Consider the following 21,307-nt stretch of genomic DNA (forward strand, 5'->3'; position numbering starts at 1 on the left):
GGCCCTTAACTGGGACAAGTTAAATCTCAATACTTATGTTGTCTGTGATACAACATTGTGTTCTTCAATCAAACATCATCATTTGATCCTCCATCATCGTGCCACCAAACGTGAACACCTCTTGTGTCACAACGTTCTCCTTTGGAACCGCTGTGCTGAAAGCTGTCCAGATCAGGTCTGATCTCCCTGAAACCCATGATGGAATCCTTCTTGTGGTCACGCTCAGTCCCAGTCGCGGTAATCCAAGACGCACTGTTGACGCACATGATACACAACCAGGTGCCTCCTCTCCTCTTGTATCCTCTATCACTTTGCTGACTTTTCCCGCTGCTGATTCCTCCTCCTCTCCTCTGATCTCATCCACTCGACTTTTTCTCCTCTCCCTCTTTTTTTGGTCGTACACACTTCAGCTCTACTTTCATCTTTGTTTACTAGGAGCACACAGGATTTGTGTGTGGATGCTGCATACTAATCACGATGCAGAGCGACACCACGATACAAACATCACTGTTGCTCTCCTTACTGTCTGATCCATGTTGTTCTGTATGCGCCTCTCATCTCAGCTTGTTGGTGGTGTGGGTTGACTGAGTGTGTGTGTGTGTGGGGGTGGGGGGGATTTGATCTTTAGAACTGCCTCTTTTTAGGTGTAATTTGAAGGAAAGCAAAACCTCCCTTTTCCAGCACGACCTCACCCACTATAACACTTAAAAAAAAGGAGTTCTTGATGACTTCTGATGCTTTTGTTTCCATTTAGGGGGAGTGGTATATTGATGTTCAGGCTTTTTTTTTCAGGCTTCCTCACTGTAGGGAGGAGATTTGGGGGGAGTAGACATAATGTTTGATTTATTTAATCTAAAATAAGTTTAGTTTGGTTTTACTTTAAACTTACATCTTATATCTTGTATTTGTATGTACAGCAATTCAAAATGGCCAAAGTTGCATTACCATATACAATAAATATTTTTATATATATATATATTTACAATGACAAACACTGTATACCAGACAAAACACTGAACGTAGATCAACAAACACAGTTCACATTGCCGCCACCTCTCTCCCAATGCAGGTCCCTGTCGGGGCGCATCGTGGGGGGCGTGTGGTGGTTCTTCACCCTCATCATCATCTCCTCCTACACGGCCAACCTGGCGGCCTTCCTCACCGTGGAGAGGATGGTGTCCCCCATCGAGAGCGCCGAGGACCTGGCCAAGCAGACGGAGATCGCCTATGGGACCCTGGAAGGAGGCTCCACCAAGGAGTTCTTCAGGGTGAGAGAGAATACCACCATCCAACTCTAATCAGATATATGTTTACAGGATGTTTTGACGTCCTTTGACTGCACAGCAACAAACTGTCTGTAGCTTTGACCGTTAGTAGGTTCAATAATAGTTGAACCTACTAATAAGATGTTGGCAATAAAATCCTGGGAAATGCTGTCGCAAAAATTATCAAGTATCTTGCTGTATATTAATCTAAGCCCTTTGTTCTAGAAAAAAATGGAGAATTTATAGTAAAAATAATAGAATAGCAAATGTATTCATTTATTCCGATACATGGCATTCATCAAATTTACAGCATTTATTTGTATATTTTACAGCCAATAAATATATTATTTGTGCTGCCAATATTAACCCAGCAATTGTTATAGCAGATTTAAAGGATGTCAAACATTTTACACTGAAAAGTATTTTCCCTGAGGAGGAATATCTATGTTAGATATTCAAATATTTTATGTCCCAGTTCCAGCAAATCTTTTGCAGAGTTTTCCACAATGAATCCCATCATGTTCTTTCTAGAACACCACCATGTAACAAATTCAACATACGGCTATCGATTTGCAGACATTCAAACACCATCTTGCTTCTGAAACGGTTAAATTGGTTTAAACCTATTTGTATTTGACAAACTCTTCAGCAAGAAAAACTACAATATTATATTTAAGTTCTGTGTGGAGGAAGTCAGGAAGGAAGTCATGCAAATAAAAATCACACTTTTTTATAATTTGAACATTGTCTCTGCAAGCTGAAAGTGATAAACTATAACAAACAAATAAACAAAAAATAAATCTCTCCCTTCCCCCTGTGCACACAGAGGTCCAAGATTGCGGTGTTCGAGAAGATGTGGTCGTTCATGAAGAGCGCCGACCCCTCGGTGTTCGTCAAGAGCACCAACGAGGGCGTGACGCGCGTGCGCAAGTCCAAGGGCAAGTACGCCTACCTGCTGGAGTCCTCCATGAACGAGTACATCGAGCAGCGCAAGCCCTGTGACACCATGAAGGTGGGCGGAAACCTGGACTCCAAGGGCTACGGGGTGGCCACGCCCAAGGGATCCCCTCTCAGGTACTCCTCCATTGGCTGATGGTTATGAACCCTTATGACCTCGGGCTCTGTTCCGATTGGTCGACCTGTTGCCCTGTATAGTCGACCAATTAGGGTGGTCATCGTGTTGTAGTGTTGACCTCGGGCTGTGTTCCGATTGGTCGATTTGTTGCCCTGTATAGTCAACCGATTAGAGTGTCACCGTTTTGTACAGTAGTGTGGTCTGCATTGCTTGTGTACAAACCTGGTTCCTCGTATAGTGCACTTCTTAATAACCATGAGGAACCGTAAAAATAAGACTACAACTGATGCACTATTATTTCCTTCACTTCATCTCATGATGCATATCGGCTCCATTGTCATATGATTCTTCCATAAGAGATGGCCCATCACATACAACGGTATACTTTATGCCAATAAGATTTCCCGGGTGGACATCTGACACGTGACCAGAACACATCACACATGTGGAATCTGTTGCATAATTAGTGTCCGAATTCCCCCCCTACTTATTCTCTAAATAGAGTCAGATATAGGGTTCCCTATGCAGGGAATAGGGAATGAGGGAACAAGGGAGCCAAATCGAACAAAGGCTCTGCTGACATGTGTCTCTCAGGCTGTAGGCGGTGTTTAGTGCTGATGTCATTCTTTCTTGGGGGTTTTGTTTATGACGTCATGTGTCTGTTAGCTTAGGGGGTAAAGTTATTTTTTATATAAAACATGCATGAGGTTTGCTTCAATTACATAGTTAAATTGTCATTTAGTCATTTAGTCATTCATTGAGTCATTCATTTTTTTCAACCATTTTAATGCGAAATTCTGTCATTTTCAAAGGTCAAAGGTGTGGTGTTTTTACCGACTGATTTGGAGAACATTTAGAATGGTCCAAATTTGTCTGGTTTGACTGGATAGCCCCGGTATAAAATAAATGATGCAGGGATGGATTAAATCGGAAGATAAATCAAACCGAAAAGAAAACAAACAGCAAAGCAACAAAAATAAAATGTTCTTTCTTTGCATAACACAAAAATAGGGTTGACATTTCCAATTTGTAAAATATTTCAAAGAGCCTGTGTATCTTTTCCATCTGCTGCAGCATGTTCACGGGTGCATTCCATGTTTCATTTCGAAGCAGCAGCATCGCTTTGTAACGCTGTTTGTTTTCTCCATCTTAGCTTAGTTTTTATTTCCCCCACACATGTTCAAGTGGCTACCCTGTTTCTGAATATGTATTAATACACAAATAACACTTGGTGTGAAAACAAAACTTAAAATGCATACATTCACCTGCATGGTCACAAATATATTCTCAGTATATTTCAACAAAACAAAACTTAAAATGCATAGATTCACCTGCATGTCCACAAATATGCAGTATACATATACATATATATATGTATATGTATATTTCAAAAGTTAATACTATCCAATCAGAGTTCCAAGAACTCTGACTCAAGACTTTTATGGTGGTTGTCTAAATCCATGCCTTAAACCAGGCCTCTAAACTCTCCCAGGGATTCAGTGTGTGCCACACACCAGTTAGGTGTCACAAAGTTGTATGATAAGACGCAAACTTTGATTCATGCAATGGGATTCAGATCAAATCATGGATAATGGAGATACACAAGTCAACAGGTTGTTATTATTCTGCATAAACAAATATTATTCTGCATATCCTCAAGGTCTGTGTAATGGGATTTGATGCATTCTTCGTTGAAACCAAGGTTTCATCACTTCTATCAACCAATACAGTTGTTTTCACAACCGGATTATTGATGCAGTCATTTGCGGATGATTTGCATGATGGATAATAATATAATATAATATAGTTATATCTTTATATATTTAAATAATATTATATAATGTATTGTCTGAAATCAACCCAATGCTAAACCCCTATTGGCTAGTATATTTACAATTGTATTGGATATTTATATTGTAGTATACGTACTGCTTTTGAGATCTTAAGTTTTTGATTGAACTTCAACCTCATTATTCTTTAGGTTTTTCCCAAATGAAGTGTAGCTAAGACGTCCTGCCGATGATGTCACTGCTCTCCCAATGACGCATTAAAGTTCAACATTAGCATTTTGTACAATAATTAATTGGCCTGTTTCCCAACAAACAAGCCTTTTAATGCTAAGATGATTAGACACGTTTGCAGCAGTGATGGGGAATCTCATTGAAATTCAGGGCTATATGCAAATAAAAGAAGACATGAATAGAAAGTAGCAGCGGGGGCCGGCAGTGGCCTGGGAGCGCCTGAGGTTCTGCTCCAGGCCTGGTCTGTAAATCTGCATATTCTATCTGACGACGCACAATTATAGAGTATTGAAAAGGTGTTTTTCACTTTCTAATCAATAGTGCGGTGAACGACATTCTATTATAGACATATTGGTATGCATAACATAATATATATTATGCATTATGTTTCTCATAACTTTATCTTTTTGATAAAAAAAGAGACATCTCACTGCACAATGTATGTCTATACAGTGTATTACATAATGCCTCTCGTTTTTTTTCTCAAGTCTGTATAATGTCTATAAATGTCTGTCAGTGCTGTCTGTTCAACTGTCGGTCTCCTAATGTGTCTCTCTGTCTGTCTGTCTGTCTCTGTTTCCTTCCTCCATTTATTTCTCTTAATTCATTATGTGTGGCATCAACACTTATGTTTCCCTGTTGTCTGTATGTCGCCTGTTTCTTTAAACGTCTGCTTGTGTCTGCTTGTTGGCTGCCTGCCTGTTTGCTGCTTGCCTGTCTGGTCTACCTTGTGCCAACCGGCCTTGTCTGTTGATCCACCACGTTGCTAATGCCCCTGACTCTACTCATCGCTAGGATACTGTCTAATCTCCCCAACCGTCTGTCTTCTGCTTATAGTAGCATACAGTGGAGCTCCTTGTCCGTCTCCCCTCATTCCGTTTTTCTCAGTCTTTTCACTTTTACACAGATTTCATGTGTTGTTACTCAAATGGGGGTAATTAAGACAAACCCGTGAACCACAGAGGTAAAATGTGTGGAGCAAGGGAGGTTTTTTTTCTCCATTTACCTGCAAACTATTCAGACTGGAGAGCAGTCAGAGATCTATTTGACAACATTACTCACAATTACAATGAATAGCTAGTACCTCAAAATGGCTGGGGTGAAATTAGACGAGCCGACCAATTGGGTGTTGATTAACAAACTGACTATGATGAATGGAAAGGGAGCATGAAAGAAGCATGACTGAGAAGGTATTTTTTTAATCTACACTAGAAGGGCAGTTTTTTTAAATGCAGTAGTTAATGGGTTTCTGCACAGTATGAATACACTATTGTAGTCATACTGCATTTTGTCATATATTCTGTCCGTCTGTGTTTGTCTGTCTGTAAATTGTCTGTCTGGTGGTCTGTCTGCTGTTTGTTTTTATTTTATTCCAACTGATTACTCAGTGTTTGATAACAAACACATAAAATGAGTTTTTCTGAATGTTTCTGAACCACATTTAGAGTCTCAGACAGACAAAAAGATTCCATGCAGCATAGCGGGCCAACGATTTTAGTTGGAAATAAGTCTTCCAAAACTAATAAAAAGCAGTAATCATTTGTACGTTGTATTAACTATAGAGAAATAAATGCCTATGGTCTGTTTTGGCATGTGTTTGTTTGTACTACAAGCACAATGATCATTGTTGGTCATAGCATTCCATTGTAATGCTTCCCCTAATAATTTATTACCAGACTGTGAAAGGTGCTTTATGTTTTGCTGTTATTCTTTTTTGGGGGGCTTTGGCATTTACTTGTGTGGACATGAAATAATCGAATCAGTTCCATTATGCTTCAGGTATCACACAGACAACCCAGCAGCATCGGACATACAATCCTCATCCACAATGAACATACCACCTTTGCCCTTTGCAGAGAATTTGTGCGAGTCACACAGCTAGGGGGAAAAAAAGGAATCAAAATCTCTGTATTGATTCATTGAGTAACTAACGGCACAAAGGAAGGGGGAAAAGACTTCCTGTGAAAAGCGAGCAAAAGAGTGAGCTGCCCTTAGTAGAGCAGAGTAGTGAACAGTGGACGCATAGACCAGCAGAGCATCTTATCCCATGTGCTGCTCTATTTGAAGCCTAACCAAATGTGCATCTCTCTTGCGTTGATTCAGTAAAACCATGATAGAATTTATTTTCATTGTTATTATTATCAACAGAAATTTAGTCTGCACGTCTCTGCTAACTTTATTATTATCAACTACATCTCATTATAACTAACCAAGCCCCACCAATGCTCTACTGGACTTACGCATCTCATCTCTGGAATGACCAGCTTACAGTACTTGCTTTGTACCACAATGTGGTTGCTGTTGATGACGACGTTGTTGTTATTTGGGAAATGATGCAAATGGGAAACCAAGCTTAGGCTGTGGAGATGCTCTTAGCAGCTATTAAACTAGAGACAGAGAGAGATAAGTTGGGTTAAATGTGCCCCAAATGCCAGGTGATTCTGGGCATGTTTACAAATTAAAGTGCTGTGGTCTCTCCATTGTATTAATATTAATGTCCTAGAGAGGATGATTCCGGAAAACAAAGTAAACAAGCACTAAAAGATAACATGCAGTTATTGATATTAATTGAGAGTCAATAGAATCTCCCTAAAATTTGAAACACTGTTATTTAAAAGCTGAACATGACAACACAAAATGCCACTTTGTTGGTTTAATCTTTAGTACCCCCAATTAAAAGATTTTAAATCACTGTAGGTACTATTTAAGAGCTATAATTTGAGTGTAATCTGATTGTTGTTATATTTCTTGTGAAATATATTTTCTGGTCGACTGTGTGCCTGCCTCTCTATGAAACCATTTGTATTTGAGAGCTCTACCTGCTCAGACCATAAGATCAATCAGAATCTAATCATCTCTTCCCATATCCACTTTTTGGGGGATTATTTAAAAAATCTTGATCTCTTCTGCTCTTTACCACTCTCTATCTTATCAACTCTCAAATATTATCAGCAGCAGGTTTAACCCCCTTTATGACGAATAGCATGCTAGTCAATGCCTTTCATTATAATTTAAATATGTGGCTGTGTTCCATTGATCCTTGCTGGCATCGGTATGACTTGATAGATAGAGATATTTAATGATGTGTTTACGATTCTAACCAAGTGCCCACTTTGTTGTTCTTTCCTGCATTACATTTTCAGGACTGTTATACTCATGAATGCACCTGCCATCGTTAGATAGGATTATAATGTCAATCTGTTTACAATGCCGCCCCCCCTCTGTGTTTAGCAAACAGTTTAACAATGGTTTTGTTACAAGTCCCCTGTCAATGTGTTTTAGTTTTTTGTATGTTCAAGTTGTCTAATGATTAACACAAAGTTCCCCTTCTATCCCCCTACTATTATGACCGTTCCCATAGAAACCCTGTAAACTTGGCAGTGTTAAAACTGAACGAGCAGGGCCTGTTGGACAAATTGAAAAACAGATGGTGGTATGACAAGGGAGAGTGCGGCACCGGGGGAGGGGACTCCAAGGTCAGAGCAACTTAACCCATAGCAACTGGTAATGCCAACCAATGGCAGGCCGACTGGGGTAACTGGCAATGATGGATGTATTCTGGAAAGACCAAACCGAACTCTGGACTGGTACAGCAGTCATTATTGGATGACTGTATCCTGGATTCATGATTGGAAAAAATTCAAATAACGTTCAGTCGCTTTGTCACACCAGGGTCAGAAGTTACAACCTGCCCCCAGACAGTGGTTGATAGATTTGACCCTTTTGTTGGAAAACATTTTCAGTGTTACATATTAAAATCAATGCTTTGCCGGTAGATTTTCCACTCCGGTAGGTAAAAAGACAATATCGTCAAAGTTAGTTTTGCACCCGATTGGTCGCATTGGCCACCTATCTCTGTACACAGAAGCAGAGCAAAATTTAAGCTTTCCACTGGTGGAAGGAGTGGTTGTGGCCTGTTCTTAGCTCTTGCCGGTTACCCAAAGTGATATAGTAATACACATCTCGCACCTAGGGAGTCAGGCTACATGCTAAGCTAGATGGAGTATTAATGCATATCACTTTCACACTTTTCAACAAACACTTTTAAGTCTTTCTGCCTTTTTTTGTGTGTTTGTCTGTCTCTATGTATGTTTTTATGTATGTTTGTTTGTCTTTCCATTACAAGGTCTTAATATGCTACAGTGTCGGTAACCATTAATGGCCGTTTTTTCTTTGTTTATTTCGCTAACAATCTTTTGCTGCTGTAGCTGCTACACACTAACATGTACAGACACAAACACACACACACACACACCCCTTTGTGACGAGCAGCTCAATAACATAAGATAACATCGATGTGCATAATGTTATTTATGTTATTTCCCTCCCCTTCCCCGCCCCGCCCCGCTCTCATTGGCTCTGCGAAGAATCCCAGTAAACCTAGCAGTACTGAAGCTCAATGAACAAGCCGTCTTAGACAAGTTGAAAAACAAGTGGTGGTATGACAAGGGGGAGTGTGGCAGCAGAGACTCCGGCAGAAAGGTATAATCCCCACCCTTACCTCCCCACCCTCATACACAGCAGAGTTGGTCTGTTGGAGTGGGGGGAGGGTGAGGGCGGGGGGCTTGTAAGCATAAGAGAACCTCATTAGCTTTTGATTTGTGGAAATTACATTTTGGGGGAATTCATGCCATTCATGCCAATTCGGCCTGTGTTCTGACAAGCTTGACTACTTCACAGGGTGAGCTCCCAGCTGAACGTGTGAACGTATAGTTGAAGTCAGGGGTGGGAGAAAATACATTTGATCCGCGTAGTTGTAAGGTATAGGCGCTGAAAGATTACATAACACTTAAAATTAGTTTGTTGCTTTATGAAGCAAACACATACATTCTGATATATATAGTGTTCACTTTAATGAGGGAGATTTTCAGGGGATGCATGCTAGTAAATAACTGGTAGCTCATCCAGGGAGTTAAGTTTGTCAGAACTAAACTAAACGAACTAAACTAAACTAAACTAAAGTGTGTGTGTGTGTGTGTGTGTGTGTGTGTGTGTGTGTGTGTGTGTGTGTGTGTGCTCGCGTGTGTGTGCGTGTGTGTTTGGTTTTGTTTGTTATTTTGATATTAAACAAGCAGATAAATGAAAATGAAAATAAAAGTAAAGATCAATGAACAAAGATAATTGGCAGTTAGTAAGCCTTTGCATGTTGGGCTAATACAGCTTCTCTATGGTTACAATCACTGAACCCCTGAGTGTTCGAGCAATGGTTGTGGACTGCTTACCTATCAGAGGAATGGAAGGAAGGGCCATAGAGATCTACAAAAAATGCTTTACGTCCTAATGGCATGAAAGAAGGCCATTGAGATTTAGTGAATCTAAAACAAGTAATGCCTTTTTAATGTCATTGCTTGTTTAAGATATTTTTTACAATGAACTGATTAGTTTAAAGGAATATTAATTGCTGTAGCCCGTCTATTCCCATGTTAACTCAAGCATGGCATAAACCAACTATGTAGCTTTTTCAGTTAGTGACTATTTTTATGCTGCTAGAACAGTTCTACAAGTATTTCAGATCACTGGTTTCCTTCCATTCTCCCAAACACAGGGAATGCCAACAATACCCCCCCCTCCCTCCCCAGCATACACACACACACACACACACACACACACACACACACACACGTAGCTGCACACACAGTAGCTGCTTCCTATGAACATTTTGACCAAGAGAAAAGCATGAGAGCACTTGATACGTTCCCAACTTGAAGAACCACTTCCCTCTGGATAAGACACGCACCCTATTCTTCCTGGATGTATTTTATTGTAGACCGCATGCTTTTGGATGACATCACTAAGATATGACCAAAGATGCTCATGAATAATGACCTAAACATCAAATATATCCTTCAGGGAGTTGCTATAGATGGGTTTGTATCGTACAATAGCAATGGTCATGAAGCCTAAAGTAAATTCGACAGGACTGCAGATCCTGAGAGATGGATTCTCATGGATAAATGTGAATGAAAGAGACCTGCCCTTCACCTTCTCCAAAAGTGTAATTAAAGGCACTGTAAGCTTTATATTTATTTTTTAATGTAGGTATTGAATAGCTCTATAATCCGAAAGCCATCACTGATAAAGAGTGTTTGGTCAGAATATTGGTCTCCCAGTCCTGCTGCTCTGCAGTAAACAGAAAACACATATTATGCTCTCCTGTTCCATCTTTATCCAATCAGGAGAGAGAACTACACCAAGAGGCAGTCCTCTTGTTCATGGGAGGGCAGCAGTTGACAGTGTTGACTGACAATGGCAGGACATGCAAACCAACCATTTGAGCACTCACAAGAACAAAACAACAACTTAAATAACAGCAGGAACACGCAAGAGCGAAAAGTATAAATAAGAAGGCTAAATAATTTGAAGAAGAAAGGAAAGATGCCAGGCAAAACAAGACAGGAGCCTTGCAAGACCCACATTCATGTTGAAATGGGGAGGAGGGACAATGACATCGCTTACAGCGCCTTTAACAGCTTTTTGTGTCATTGTTTTTGTGCATGAAGCTGCATGTTACAAAGAATAACATCTGTGGCTGAGATGCATTGTCCCCTTTTGATCAATGAGCCGGACAGATAAACAATAGTGAACAAAAAAATTAAAACAATAATGCTAATGAAAATATTGTTTCAATTGTATCTGCAACTTACTCTTGAGTTCCTGGTGGCTTTCATCAAAATGGTTCTAATGCATCTCGGCCCTGACAGTGAAGAAAGACACATTAGAACAGCTTGTATGAAAAGCAGTTTCAGCTTGATTGAAATTAGCAGTTAGAATTTGATATCATCCATTCTTGTGGCTAACCAACTGCTTCTTCCCTGCGTGCTAACAGGATAAGACCAGTGCCCTGAGCCTCAGCAATGTGGCCGGAGTGTTCTACATTCTGATTGGCGGGCTAGGGCTGGCCATGTTGGTGGCACTGGTCGAATTCTGCTACAAATCCCGCATTGAGTCTCGGAGAATGAAGGTGAGTTGTTCAACAGCGTCATGAGAAAACTCAAACCAGTAGCGCCTTCCTTTTGACATGTCATGATACTTTTATGGGAGGTTATTCAAAAGACTACTACTCATATTCCAAAGAATTAATAAAAAATAAAAAGAACTGCAATTAATTTGAAGCTGGCGGCTAAGTGGTGAATAAAGGTGTACGCAATGCGACCCTCAAAGTCCACCCCAGCACTTTATTCTGGGTCACAAACCCACCATCTTGCATCAGCGATGTACCTATCTCAAAGAAGTCAAGTAATCCTACTGTATCTCTAGGCTTTGTATCCATTTAGAGCTTAACCGGCCTCTTTTGTCCATGCTGTTTTCGCCGTTTTGCTTTACTTTACTTTACTTTAAGTTGTTTTACCTTGATATTCCATACTGGACATATCAATGCCTGGTATTTCTTTTTTTTAGGCTATACTGCCTGAACATTCTTACCACACTTTGAGATACTGTTTAAACACACAACAAAATAAATAATCAAACATCATTTTTCTTTAAATTGAATTGAACACCCATTGAATTTCAATCAATGTGTTCGTATTGGTGGTCAAGAACAATTTGATGAAAACTATTACTTATTTAACTATTACTAATACTATTAACAGGTACAGCTATATTTGAAATAGTTTTGTACAACTTTATTTTAAAATAATGTGTACAGCTTTATTTAAATGTAATGTACAGCTGTATTTTCTCATTATGGACATTTTCTATGATTCTGTTGTTCTTGGCTTTCAACGTCGTTCCCCTCCCCTCTCACAGCTCTATAGCTGCAGTAAGGTAGGAGGTTTGCAACAGGCAAACCCAACCATCAGTGCATATTAAAACAAAATAGCCTTCATCCAGTTGCAGACATTGGTCTTCTTTGAAGAAGAAACCTTGCTGGGTGTCACAGTGGGATAACCAAGCGTCAATTTGCAGGCTTTGGATTCTGCTTCATGTTTTGCCTGTCCAAAGTGTTTCCACCAGCTGCTCTGCTTTCGGCCCAAATGGAAACACATGCCGCTCAGTGGATGAGTGGAGGCGGCTGCACGGCGCCCTCTGGCCCTTCTGGGCAGGGGGCTGGCGTCCAACCCTGGCTTTGACCCACGGTTGCACTCTTTGAACCCTGTTTTTAGGTGCCCTTATTCGATTATTAATATTGTACAGAAGATAAAGAAAAAGAATAACTCCTTGGGGGAGACGACACAGAGCCTAGGCCGAGTTACACATGGTTCCCTGTTTCATTTCAGAGATTGTACAGAGGGAAACACATTTTTAAGAAGTGACCAGGTGGCAGGTCTACATAGTGTTCATTTGGAACCTTTACAAATGCTTTTATTCATAGTTTACTTCCGAGTTTGTGATTGACATTTACGCTTTAACAGATCCCCGCAAACAGCTACATGATGGCTGACATTGCCAAACGAATGCCCAAAATTGTATTTGTCTGGAACCATACCCATAGAGGGCACTTCTGTTCAGTCATCAGATCAAATCCGCCTCATATAGATAGATCTGCTGGAAATCTTTCTGCACTGGAGGGGGGCCAGACTCGAATGGAAGAGCAAATAAAGCCTGAGCTCGCAGATTAAGCTGAAATCAGCAGAAAGAAGAAACCTCCCCCAGTTTTACCCCTTCATACACATCAGTGTATGGGTGCATGTGTGCATAAGTCTCAAACTCTTTTTGACCCCCAGGGAATTGGGGGGTACTTACTTACCCATTCATTAGTAAATGTTTGCGAGGTGCAAGATTCTCACGCAACACGAATCCCTAAAAACTATTTCTAGATCCATAATGTCTGGATCCATCTAGAATAACCTATAATGTGGTCCCACGCAGGAGCTGATCGACGCGGCCATGATGAGCGTCAGCGTGGGTAGAGGGGCAGCGGGGGGGGGCATGAGTGGAGGGGTAGTGGGCGGGGCCTTCGTCCAGGGGGGGGAGAACGGACGCTTGGGGGCGCTGGACTACCAAAAGATGGGGCCTCAGACTCTCCCCTGCATGGGCCAGGGGGCGCCTGGCCTGGGCATCAACACCACCGGCATGTGACGAGATGACACGACCAGCCCTCCGCGGACAACCACACCCTCATCCGTCTCTCAAGTGTCTTACTCTGTGTGTGTGTGTGTGCGTGTGTGCCTGCGTGCGTGTTTGAATGGCGGCATGGATGAGGAAAAACGGTCGGGCTGTTCAAAGTGGAGCACTGTGTATGTTGTGTGTTCACGATGACTAATGTACGGACAGACTCTACATGGGGTCCCAGTGGAGAGGGGACCTGAACTGGGAAGAACACGGATCAAACTAGACGGCGCAAATGAGCAGTGTCGAACTGCGTTGTCCGATTCAGCCGCGAGAGCTGTTTGAACTAACTTCTCCTTCTGCAATAAGTTCACAGTCCAGGTACAAGTGGAACTCCTTTTCCTGTTGTCCTGTTTTGTCTTTCTCTTCTTTTGTTTTGCTTCCTGTGTCCTGCTCATTACCGGTACATTGGGAGATCCCGCCCTTCAATGCCAGGTTCACTTAAGCTCAACATCACTGACGTTTGCCAGCGCGACTGCAAAGTGTGTGTGTGTGTGTGTTTGTGTGTGTGTGTGTGTTTGTGTGCGTGCATGCTTGCTTGCGTGTGTGCATGCATGCGTGTGTGTGTTTGTGTGTGTGTGTGTGTGTGTGTGCGTGTTCATACACTCACACACTAACTCACTACACAGCTACTATAGTACTGTAATCCTTCATGCATGCACACCTCTCACCTGCTGCTTCTTCTGCTTCAAAAAGGGTCCAGAGGCAATCCCTCCCCTTCCCCAGGACAGAGGCCATGTATTGATTACAGTGCTAAAACCAACTCTATGCAGGTCTGCCTCACAACTATGTCAACTGCATGTGGAGATGGCCAAAGTCGGGTCTGTTTTAACACTAACCAGGTGAGATAGTGGTGGCTGGTACATATTCAGTATGTGTCCATGGAGGGTTATCAGCAGTTCACAGAGCAGAGTCACACCGTAACAAGGCCTACAGAGTCTGGGAACCACAGTCTGGGTGTCCCTCCGTCCCCTCCAGACTGGAGGCTGCGTGGTGTTGAGTGGTGTGTCTGTGTGTGTGTGTGTGTGTGTGTGTGTGTGTGTGTGTGTGTGTGTGTGTGTGTGTGTTAGGGGGAGAGGCGCTAGTGCAAAACGACCTGTGAAGCGCAGCCATGTCAGGTTGGATTATTTTCAAGCGCCTGGCAAGGTCGTTTACCGTTCTCCTCGTTAACTCCTCGTTTTTGGAAACAAACGTTTACCTCCACTCACGATGGACTCCTCTGTTTTGTATTTGTCACAAAGAGAAAAAAACTGATTGAATTCAGACTTTAAAATAATCTAGGGTTTGTCCCAACAAAATAACAGAATGATAGAAGACGGCAAGTACTTTTTTATGAACACTATTCTTAACAAACCGTTAACATATTCAACAACGTTCACCTCTTTTATGTTTCCATTATTGTTTTTAAAGGAGTAATTCATATTTTTAAAATTTGGGCTTGGGAAAACAATAAGCCATGCATGAAATCACGAGTGCATGCATTAGAACGTGGCCTTTACCTTCATCCCAAGGACAGCTTTGATCAAGACTCTGTTTCTGCATTATCCAGAAGACTTAGTCAGGAGTCCCATTACAGGAATATCACAGATTGCAAGGCGTGTTCACATGCACAAACTCATTTGTACAAGGCCCAAAGCCAAGATTCCTGTGGATATATTTTTCTCCTTGGATCTTATTTGTCGTTAACTTCCGTTCCCCTGTAATTTACTTTGCACACCAGATGATGCAGCGTCAGACAACTGTTTTGTAGTCTGATGCTGATATTCAAGAGAAAATAAAGAGAAAGTTTCATATTTGTACAATATGAATGAGTAGGAATATATGTGGCAATTAACATCTGTGAATCAGAACTATGCTCTATTTAAATGAATTGCAAGTTTATACATTTGTGTTGATTCTGTCTATGCAGAGATTAGTTGTATTTATCATATTTATTAAAAATTATCAAAATTCTTAACACTGTCGCTTTATTTGAGTGCTTTTTAATTGATCATAATATATACGTTTTAATTTCTTCTCCCATTCACGGGTGCACAGGGTTCTGTGCTTTGATGATCTTTTTTTAATAGTTTATATAGTAGAAGTAGTAGTATATATAGTAGGTTTTGTGGAATGAAGCATCCCACATATATTCTGAGCTAGACTTTGTTACTATACCATCAACATATTAACTCCAGCATGGGATCAATGATTCAAAGGTTTTTATTTGTCACATACACATACAGGATAGGCAGCGAAATGTTTATGCGACATACCCGGTATTATCTGTGCTCAAAAAAGAATAAAATACAATAAAATTAAAATATAATAAAATATTACAAAGTAGTGCAAAGTATTAATGTGCACGCCCTGTGACAGCGCAGGCGTCTGCCTGACCTGAGGGTCACACAAAGTCTGTTTCCGGGGTGAATGGGATCCTTTATAATCCCTCTCCCTCTGCTGGTGTTTAAGTCCGGCAGAGGGGGAGTGGGGTGCCCATGGTCCAATCAGCTGACCCCCCCCCCCCCCCGCAGGTCTCGCTGCTGTTTCCTTACCAGACAGATCCTGTACTACTAGTTACTGTAGCTTCTGTCAGTATACTCAGAGTAGAAGGAATTCAGCATCCGTTGGGAGACCCTGAATCTTCTTAGATGTCTGAGGTGATATAGGCGCTGCCTTGATCTGCATCTATTACTGTACTATGTAGCAATATGGATCCCTGTAGGGTTACGGTGATGTTAGCAGACCTTTGTGGTCTTAGCAAATATTAAAACGAGAAATATGGAAAACCATTGCTGTAGTTCCAATTTCAACATTCACTAATGGAATTGTAACATAGAGAAACTAGAATGAGACTGTGATATCTGGAAATATAACGGAAAAGGCTCTCATATTAGGCCTACATCTGTTTTGTCAGTCAAAAAATCATGAAAATCATGTTGGTTTTCTGTAGTATTTGACTTGTTTGTTAGTACAGCACTTATTTGAAATATGCAGGTAATATCACAGCACTGTAGGTATCTCAACAAACAACAATTTATGAATGCATTTTTATTGTTTATCTCAGACGATCACTTTCTACCGCCTTCACACCTACTTGATATAAAGTTTCTCCTCCAGTATCCCTCTGTGTCATCCATTAAAAAACTAAACTCCATCTTTATTACTCCGTCCTCCAGTCTTGCGGTCCTCATGTCACGCTGTATGCTCAGGCCAGCTTCGTTGGCCTACCGCGTGGCTAATGTGGTGGCCAGGAGCTCCAGGACATCTGTTGTCTGCTGCGATACTGTTAAGGAATATCTCGTTTGTAGTGTGTAACCGCTCATTGCTCCCCATAGCTGTGAGGGAGGACAAAGGCAGAGAGGCAGAGAAACGAGTGGCAATTACCCCAAGAAAGGCCATGATTAGGAGTTAGCGGCTCATTAGCTTCCATCGATGTTCCTGAAACAAATGGCCCGTTGAGTGGCTTTCATGCCAGACTGCTGGCTTCCCACAAGGATAATGAGAAAAAACAAGGATTTACTCATAACCGCAACGTCAAAAAACACACTAACATTTTTGGGTTTGTTGGGTTTTAGCAAAATAAAGCAAAGTAAAACAAATATAAATATATAGAACCATGTATATGATTCTTTGTATATATAGAACCAAATAGGGTTCTATGTGTATATATATATATATATATAGAACCATATTTTTCAACCATGTTGCAGTGGCGTGAATACAGCAGTGGACTTAAAGCTGTGAGACACAGATGTTTAATTCTGTGACTTGGACTGGATCTCCACCAATTTGTGTGACAGGCTGCTTAATAGGGAGCATGGGGCTGCTTTCATCTACCAAACACCCCCTCTGTTCTTTAAAAAGATGTGTGGCTCTAAAGAACACACATCCACGTGCCTCCTACCTTTCTTTGAGGAGAGACCATTTAAAGGCTCAGGAACCCTTTGCAGGTGTTTTGAATTAATAAGCTGATTAGAGTGTGACACTTTGAGCCTACAATATTGAACCTTTTCACAATACTCAATTTCTTTTTAATTTTGGGTTTTCATAGGCTGTAAACCATAATCATCAAAATTGTAACAAATAAAGGCTTGAAATGTCTCACTTTGCATCTGATGTAATATATTAGTTTCACCTTTCAAGTTGAATAACTGAAGTAAATTTAAATATTATTACTTTTTAATTTAACCTGTAGAGGACAAGAAACTTAAAGGTGATAGATGACAGCAGATAAGGGAAAAAAGTCAAACAACAATACATGTGACACAAACTCAGTATGACAAACCTCAGTTGTATTGATATTAGTATTAGTGATGTTAGTAAGATTCACACTGCACAACGTCTATCATGACACCCACAGACAATACACACACACAGAGACCCACACACAAGTGCACACAACCATGTGCACATTTACTATAGAATGTTCTGGTTCCGATCCTCAATTTCTGCAGACTACCTGTTGGCCTCCTTGAGTAAGGTGTCCAACCTATACACCTGCTCCTTAGTAAAAGACAGTATCTGAATCCACTCAAAAGGAGTAGTGAATAGTAAATGAGTTAGTATGTGAGACATGCAGCAACTCTGGCCTTGGCCCTTGGCCTTGGTTGCTAGCAGGGCTCGTTCCCTAACCTCCCTCCCCTTCACGTCTGCTTAGTGAAGACAAGATTCAAAGGTTTTTATTTGTCACATATTCATACAGGATGTGCAGTGAATTGTTTGTGTGGCATGCTCTGTATTTCTTTGCTTAACATAGAAAAAAAACTGGAGAGACAAGAGACACGATTATAGACGGAGTAGCAGGCTTTGGATAGAGCTCTGGTGAGGTTTGGACCCACACGCCCCCCCAGCGGTTTTCTCCAAGCACCTGACCCTTAGCAGGTGTTGTCAGTCAGTTTAGGTCACACGTTAACATCACCCTAACAGAGTTGAAGCTGCAACCCCCAGTCGACGCAGACAGATGTTCAGCGTCGTTTAGATGGTGAGATTTATTTGTGTGTCAAATCACTCACACACAATTAATTATCGCGTCATTCTCATAGTATGAGCGTGACACAGTGTCACCTTCCAATCGGGCATCAGTTATGCAACATAAGTTTAAGGTGGTGCCTTCTCTGGAACCCCCCCAGCCCCCCCCCCTCTCTCAGAAGGCGGGGTACTGGGGCTCACCGGGGAGAGCCCGTACCATTAAGGCACAGTCCTGATAGCAGCGACCCGGGTTCAATTCCTGTCGTTTGCTGCATGACCTCACCTCTATCTCCCATACCTTCCTGTCTTCCACTCTATCATAAAGCATAACGAAATACGCATAAATAATTTAATTGAAAATATGTGCCCCAGATATAAGACTGGCCCGAGCTGGCCACCACAGTAATAATGTCCTGGCTACGCCCCTGGAGGGAGCGCTGTTACAACCATGGTGCTCCTACTGCACATGGAGGTGACCGAAAGGGAGGCTACACAAAAAAAGAAATGCATCTGTGAATGAGGGGACTCAGAGAGCAGCACACACAGACCCTCACAGGGGGGATGAAGGACAGGGTTTGTGTTCTGCGGTGATGGTAGAAGACGGGTTATTTGCTGTGGTGTTGGGAACCGGGAGCGTCTGACTGGCTGAACTAATGTTAGTCCTACCACCGCACAGATAACTACAGTCACTGTGGCTGGGGCGGGGTTCTAAAAGTAACCTTGGGGAGGTGTGTTGTGTGAGGTGTGGTCAGTTTGATGGCTCAAAGATCCGCCCCAGAGAAACTCAATGACAGTCGATCCATTAATTATTAAATCACAGGTTAAACCAAAGAATGTGACAATAGTTAACTTTTTGCCACACATTATTCTGTAAAAATATGGGACTTGGAACTATTTGAATGTGGCTTTCTTATTTTATTGTGAAAGGCTGTGTAGGAGGACAAGAAGCATTTCAGACAAGATGAGAAAACCGCCAAAACCGCCATGAGAAATTGCAGTAATTATCACACGTGTGTGTATACCGCACAAACACTTCACACAGACAGACGAGCACGCACTGCAAACAGACAACAGAAGGGATTGTAATCAAACGATGATGCACACCGACAATGGTAAATGGTAAATGGAATGCATTTATATCGTGCTCTTCTAACCAGTGGCCACTCAAAGCGCTTCACAATATTGCCCAGATGCCTGTGCAGATGACGGCATGTCAGAGCAGAAGTTAATGACATACTCAATTTCTCGTGCAAAAAGCAGGGCAATCTAGCAATCAAGGGGTGAGCCCATTTTAACATTGTATTATTATTTTCATAAATGATAATATACAAAAAAAACATCTGTTGAGATCGGTCAGGCAGCGTTGAGTAGGGCTGGTAGGCTATGGTTGACTGCTTCATGTTTGTCTCTGTCAGCCAGAAAGTGTCGTCTCCCAGGGAGGATTACTGAGCTTAAACTGCCATCAGCGACGGACATGGGTTTATCATCACAAACAGAGAAGCATGCAGCTTATTGGCTGTCAAGGAATTAACGAAAGCCAATCAAGCCGTGTTAAATGTAATTATGGATTTGAGTCTGCTTAGAGCGGGGCATTTTTATCAACCAAACAAATGACATGGTGTTAAGCGTCTCTGGCAGGAATTCAGTCCACTCATTAATTGGAAACAGAAGGCACAGGAAACTGGCCATTTTGGATAAGGAAGAAGAATCAGGGGCTTCAAAGTTTGGTTATTAAAGGTGCTGTATAAGAGCTATCATTTCAGAGTTCTTCATTAGAAATGGCCATGCTATTAGTTATTAGTATCAGCTGTAACTGAGTTAAAAAACGCTCCCGGCTCATTGTTCTCCGTGATTAATTTGGGGAATCCATCTTGCCTGTCAATCACACGTGCAACCCTTTTCAATCGGGGAGAAACATAGGGAGGGAGCAGATGGAGAGGGGACTTTAATAAAGTTGCAAAACCTTGCTCCATTCCACTCTCTTTGGGGCACTCATACCGTACCGTGCTTTGTACTGTAAAGACTCTCTAACCTTATCTACAGGTTCTTTAAGTAAACCCCATGGAGACTATTAAATGTTTTCCTCATTTCTGCTGATAATGGAATTCAACCTATCTGCAAAAAAAGAAAGTCTTATTTACATTTTCAATGTCTCTAAACTATGTTAGTTGTTTATTAGAAAATAACAAGCTACGCACACCGAAAATATATAAATAAACCTATACCTAAAGGCTACACCTTAGCTAAACACAAAATGTGAACAGCTGTGAACATGATAAAAACAATATTGGTTTAAGTACCAGGTTAATTCAGCACAGTATGGCCTACAGACACACAGTGTTTAAAGAGCAGACTTAATGACTCCCACAGCAGGCCCATAATGTACCCATGACACTCTTCTCTGAATTACTTGCCTCTGCACTCCAGAACATTACCTGGCTCATGTTCAACCAGGAATTTGTGGAAATTACATTGTAATGATAAAAAAACTTTTTTTTTGGAGCAATTCAAAAATAAAGGCCTACGCCGATTTTTTTGAAGGTGTCTATACAGTGATATCTAGTGGCCATCAAAATAATGACGGTTGAATTTCAACAGCAGATGTTTGCATATTCAAATGAAACTATTTCCCAGCTGCTGTTAGATGTAGGTGAAAAATAAATGTATTAAGACTATTCATACGCTCTATTAGTTTTCTGCTAAATAGCAGTTACAGTTGGATGTTTTACACCTCAATAGCAAATTGACACCGTTTATATCCACTATCACAGCTTTTTTACATATCACATTATTTTAATTAGAACTTTTTTAAATCATGTCATTATTCACATTTTAGTATTTTTTGTCTTTGCCCAAAATGTAAAAAAAATAATATAAATCTCTCAATACATGTGCCTAGCCAGGATTGACCAGATTAGATTGAACATGTTTTCCATACATTCATC

General features: G+C 41.2%; 1 protein-coding gene across 1 annotated transcript in view; it reads left to right on the top strand.

Moving 5' to 3' along the window:
• Positions 1 to 13,382, top strand: part of LOC307077266 (glutamate receptor 1-like) — a gene marked incomplete at its 3' end in the record, with an annotated part of 41,395 nt that extends 28,013 nt beyond the window's left edge. The window contains exons 12-16 of the mRNA XM_079738614.1: positions 1,070 to 1,268; positions 2,092 to 2,339; positions 7,723 to 7,837; positions 11,188 to 11,322; positions 13,173 to 13,382. Coding sequence (XP_079594740.1) covers positions 1,070 to 1,268; positions 2,092 to 2,339; positions 7,723 to 7,837; positions 11,188 to 11,322; positions 13,173 to 13,382 — 907 coding nt within the window. The remainder of the gene's footprint in view (positions 1 to 1,069; positions 1,269 to 2,091; positions 2,340 to 7,722; positions 7,838 to 11,187; positions 11,323 to 13,172) is intronic.
• Positions 13,383 to 21,307: the final 7,925 nt, after the last annotated feature.

This window comes from Pollachius pollachius (genome assembly GCF_949987615.1).
Source record: "Pollachius pollachius genome assembly, chromosome: 6".
NCBI lineage: Eukaryota > Metazoa > Chordata > Actinopteri > Gadiformes > Gadidae > Pollachius > Pollachius pollachius.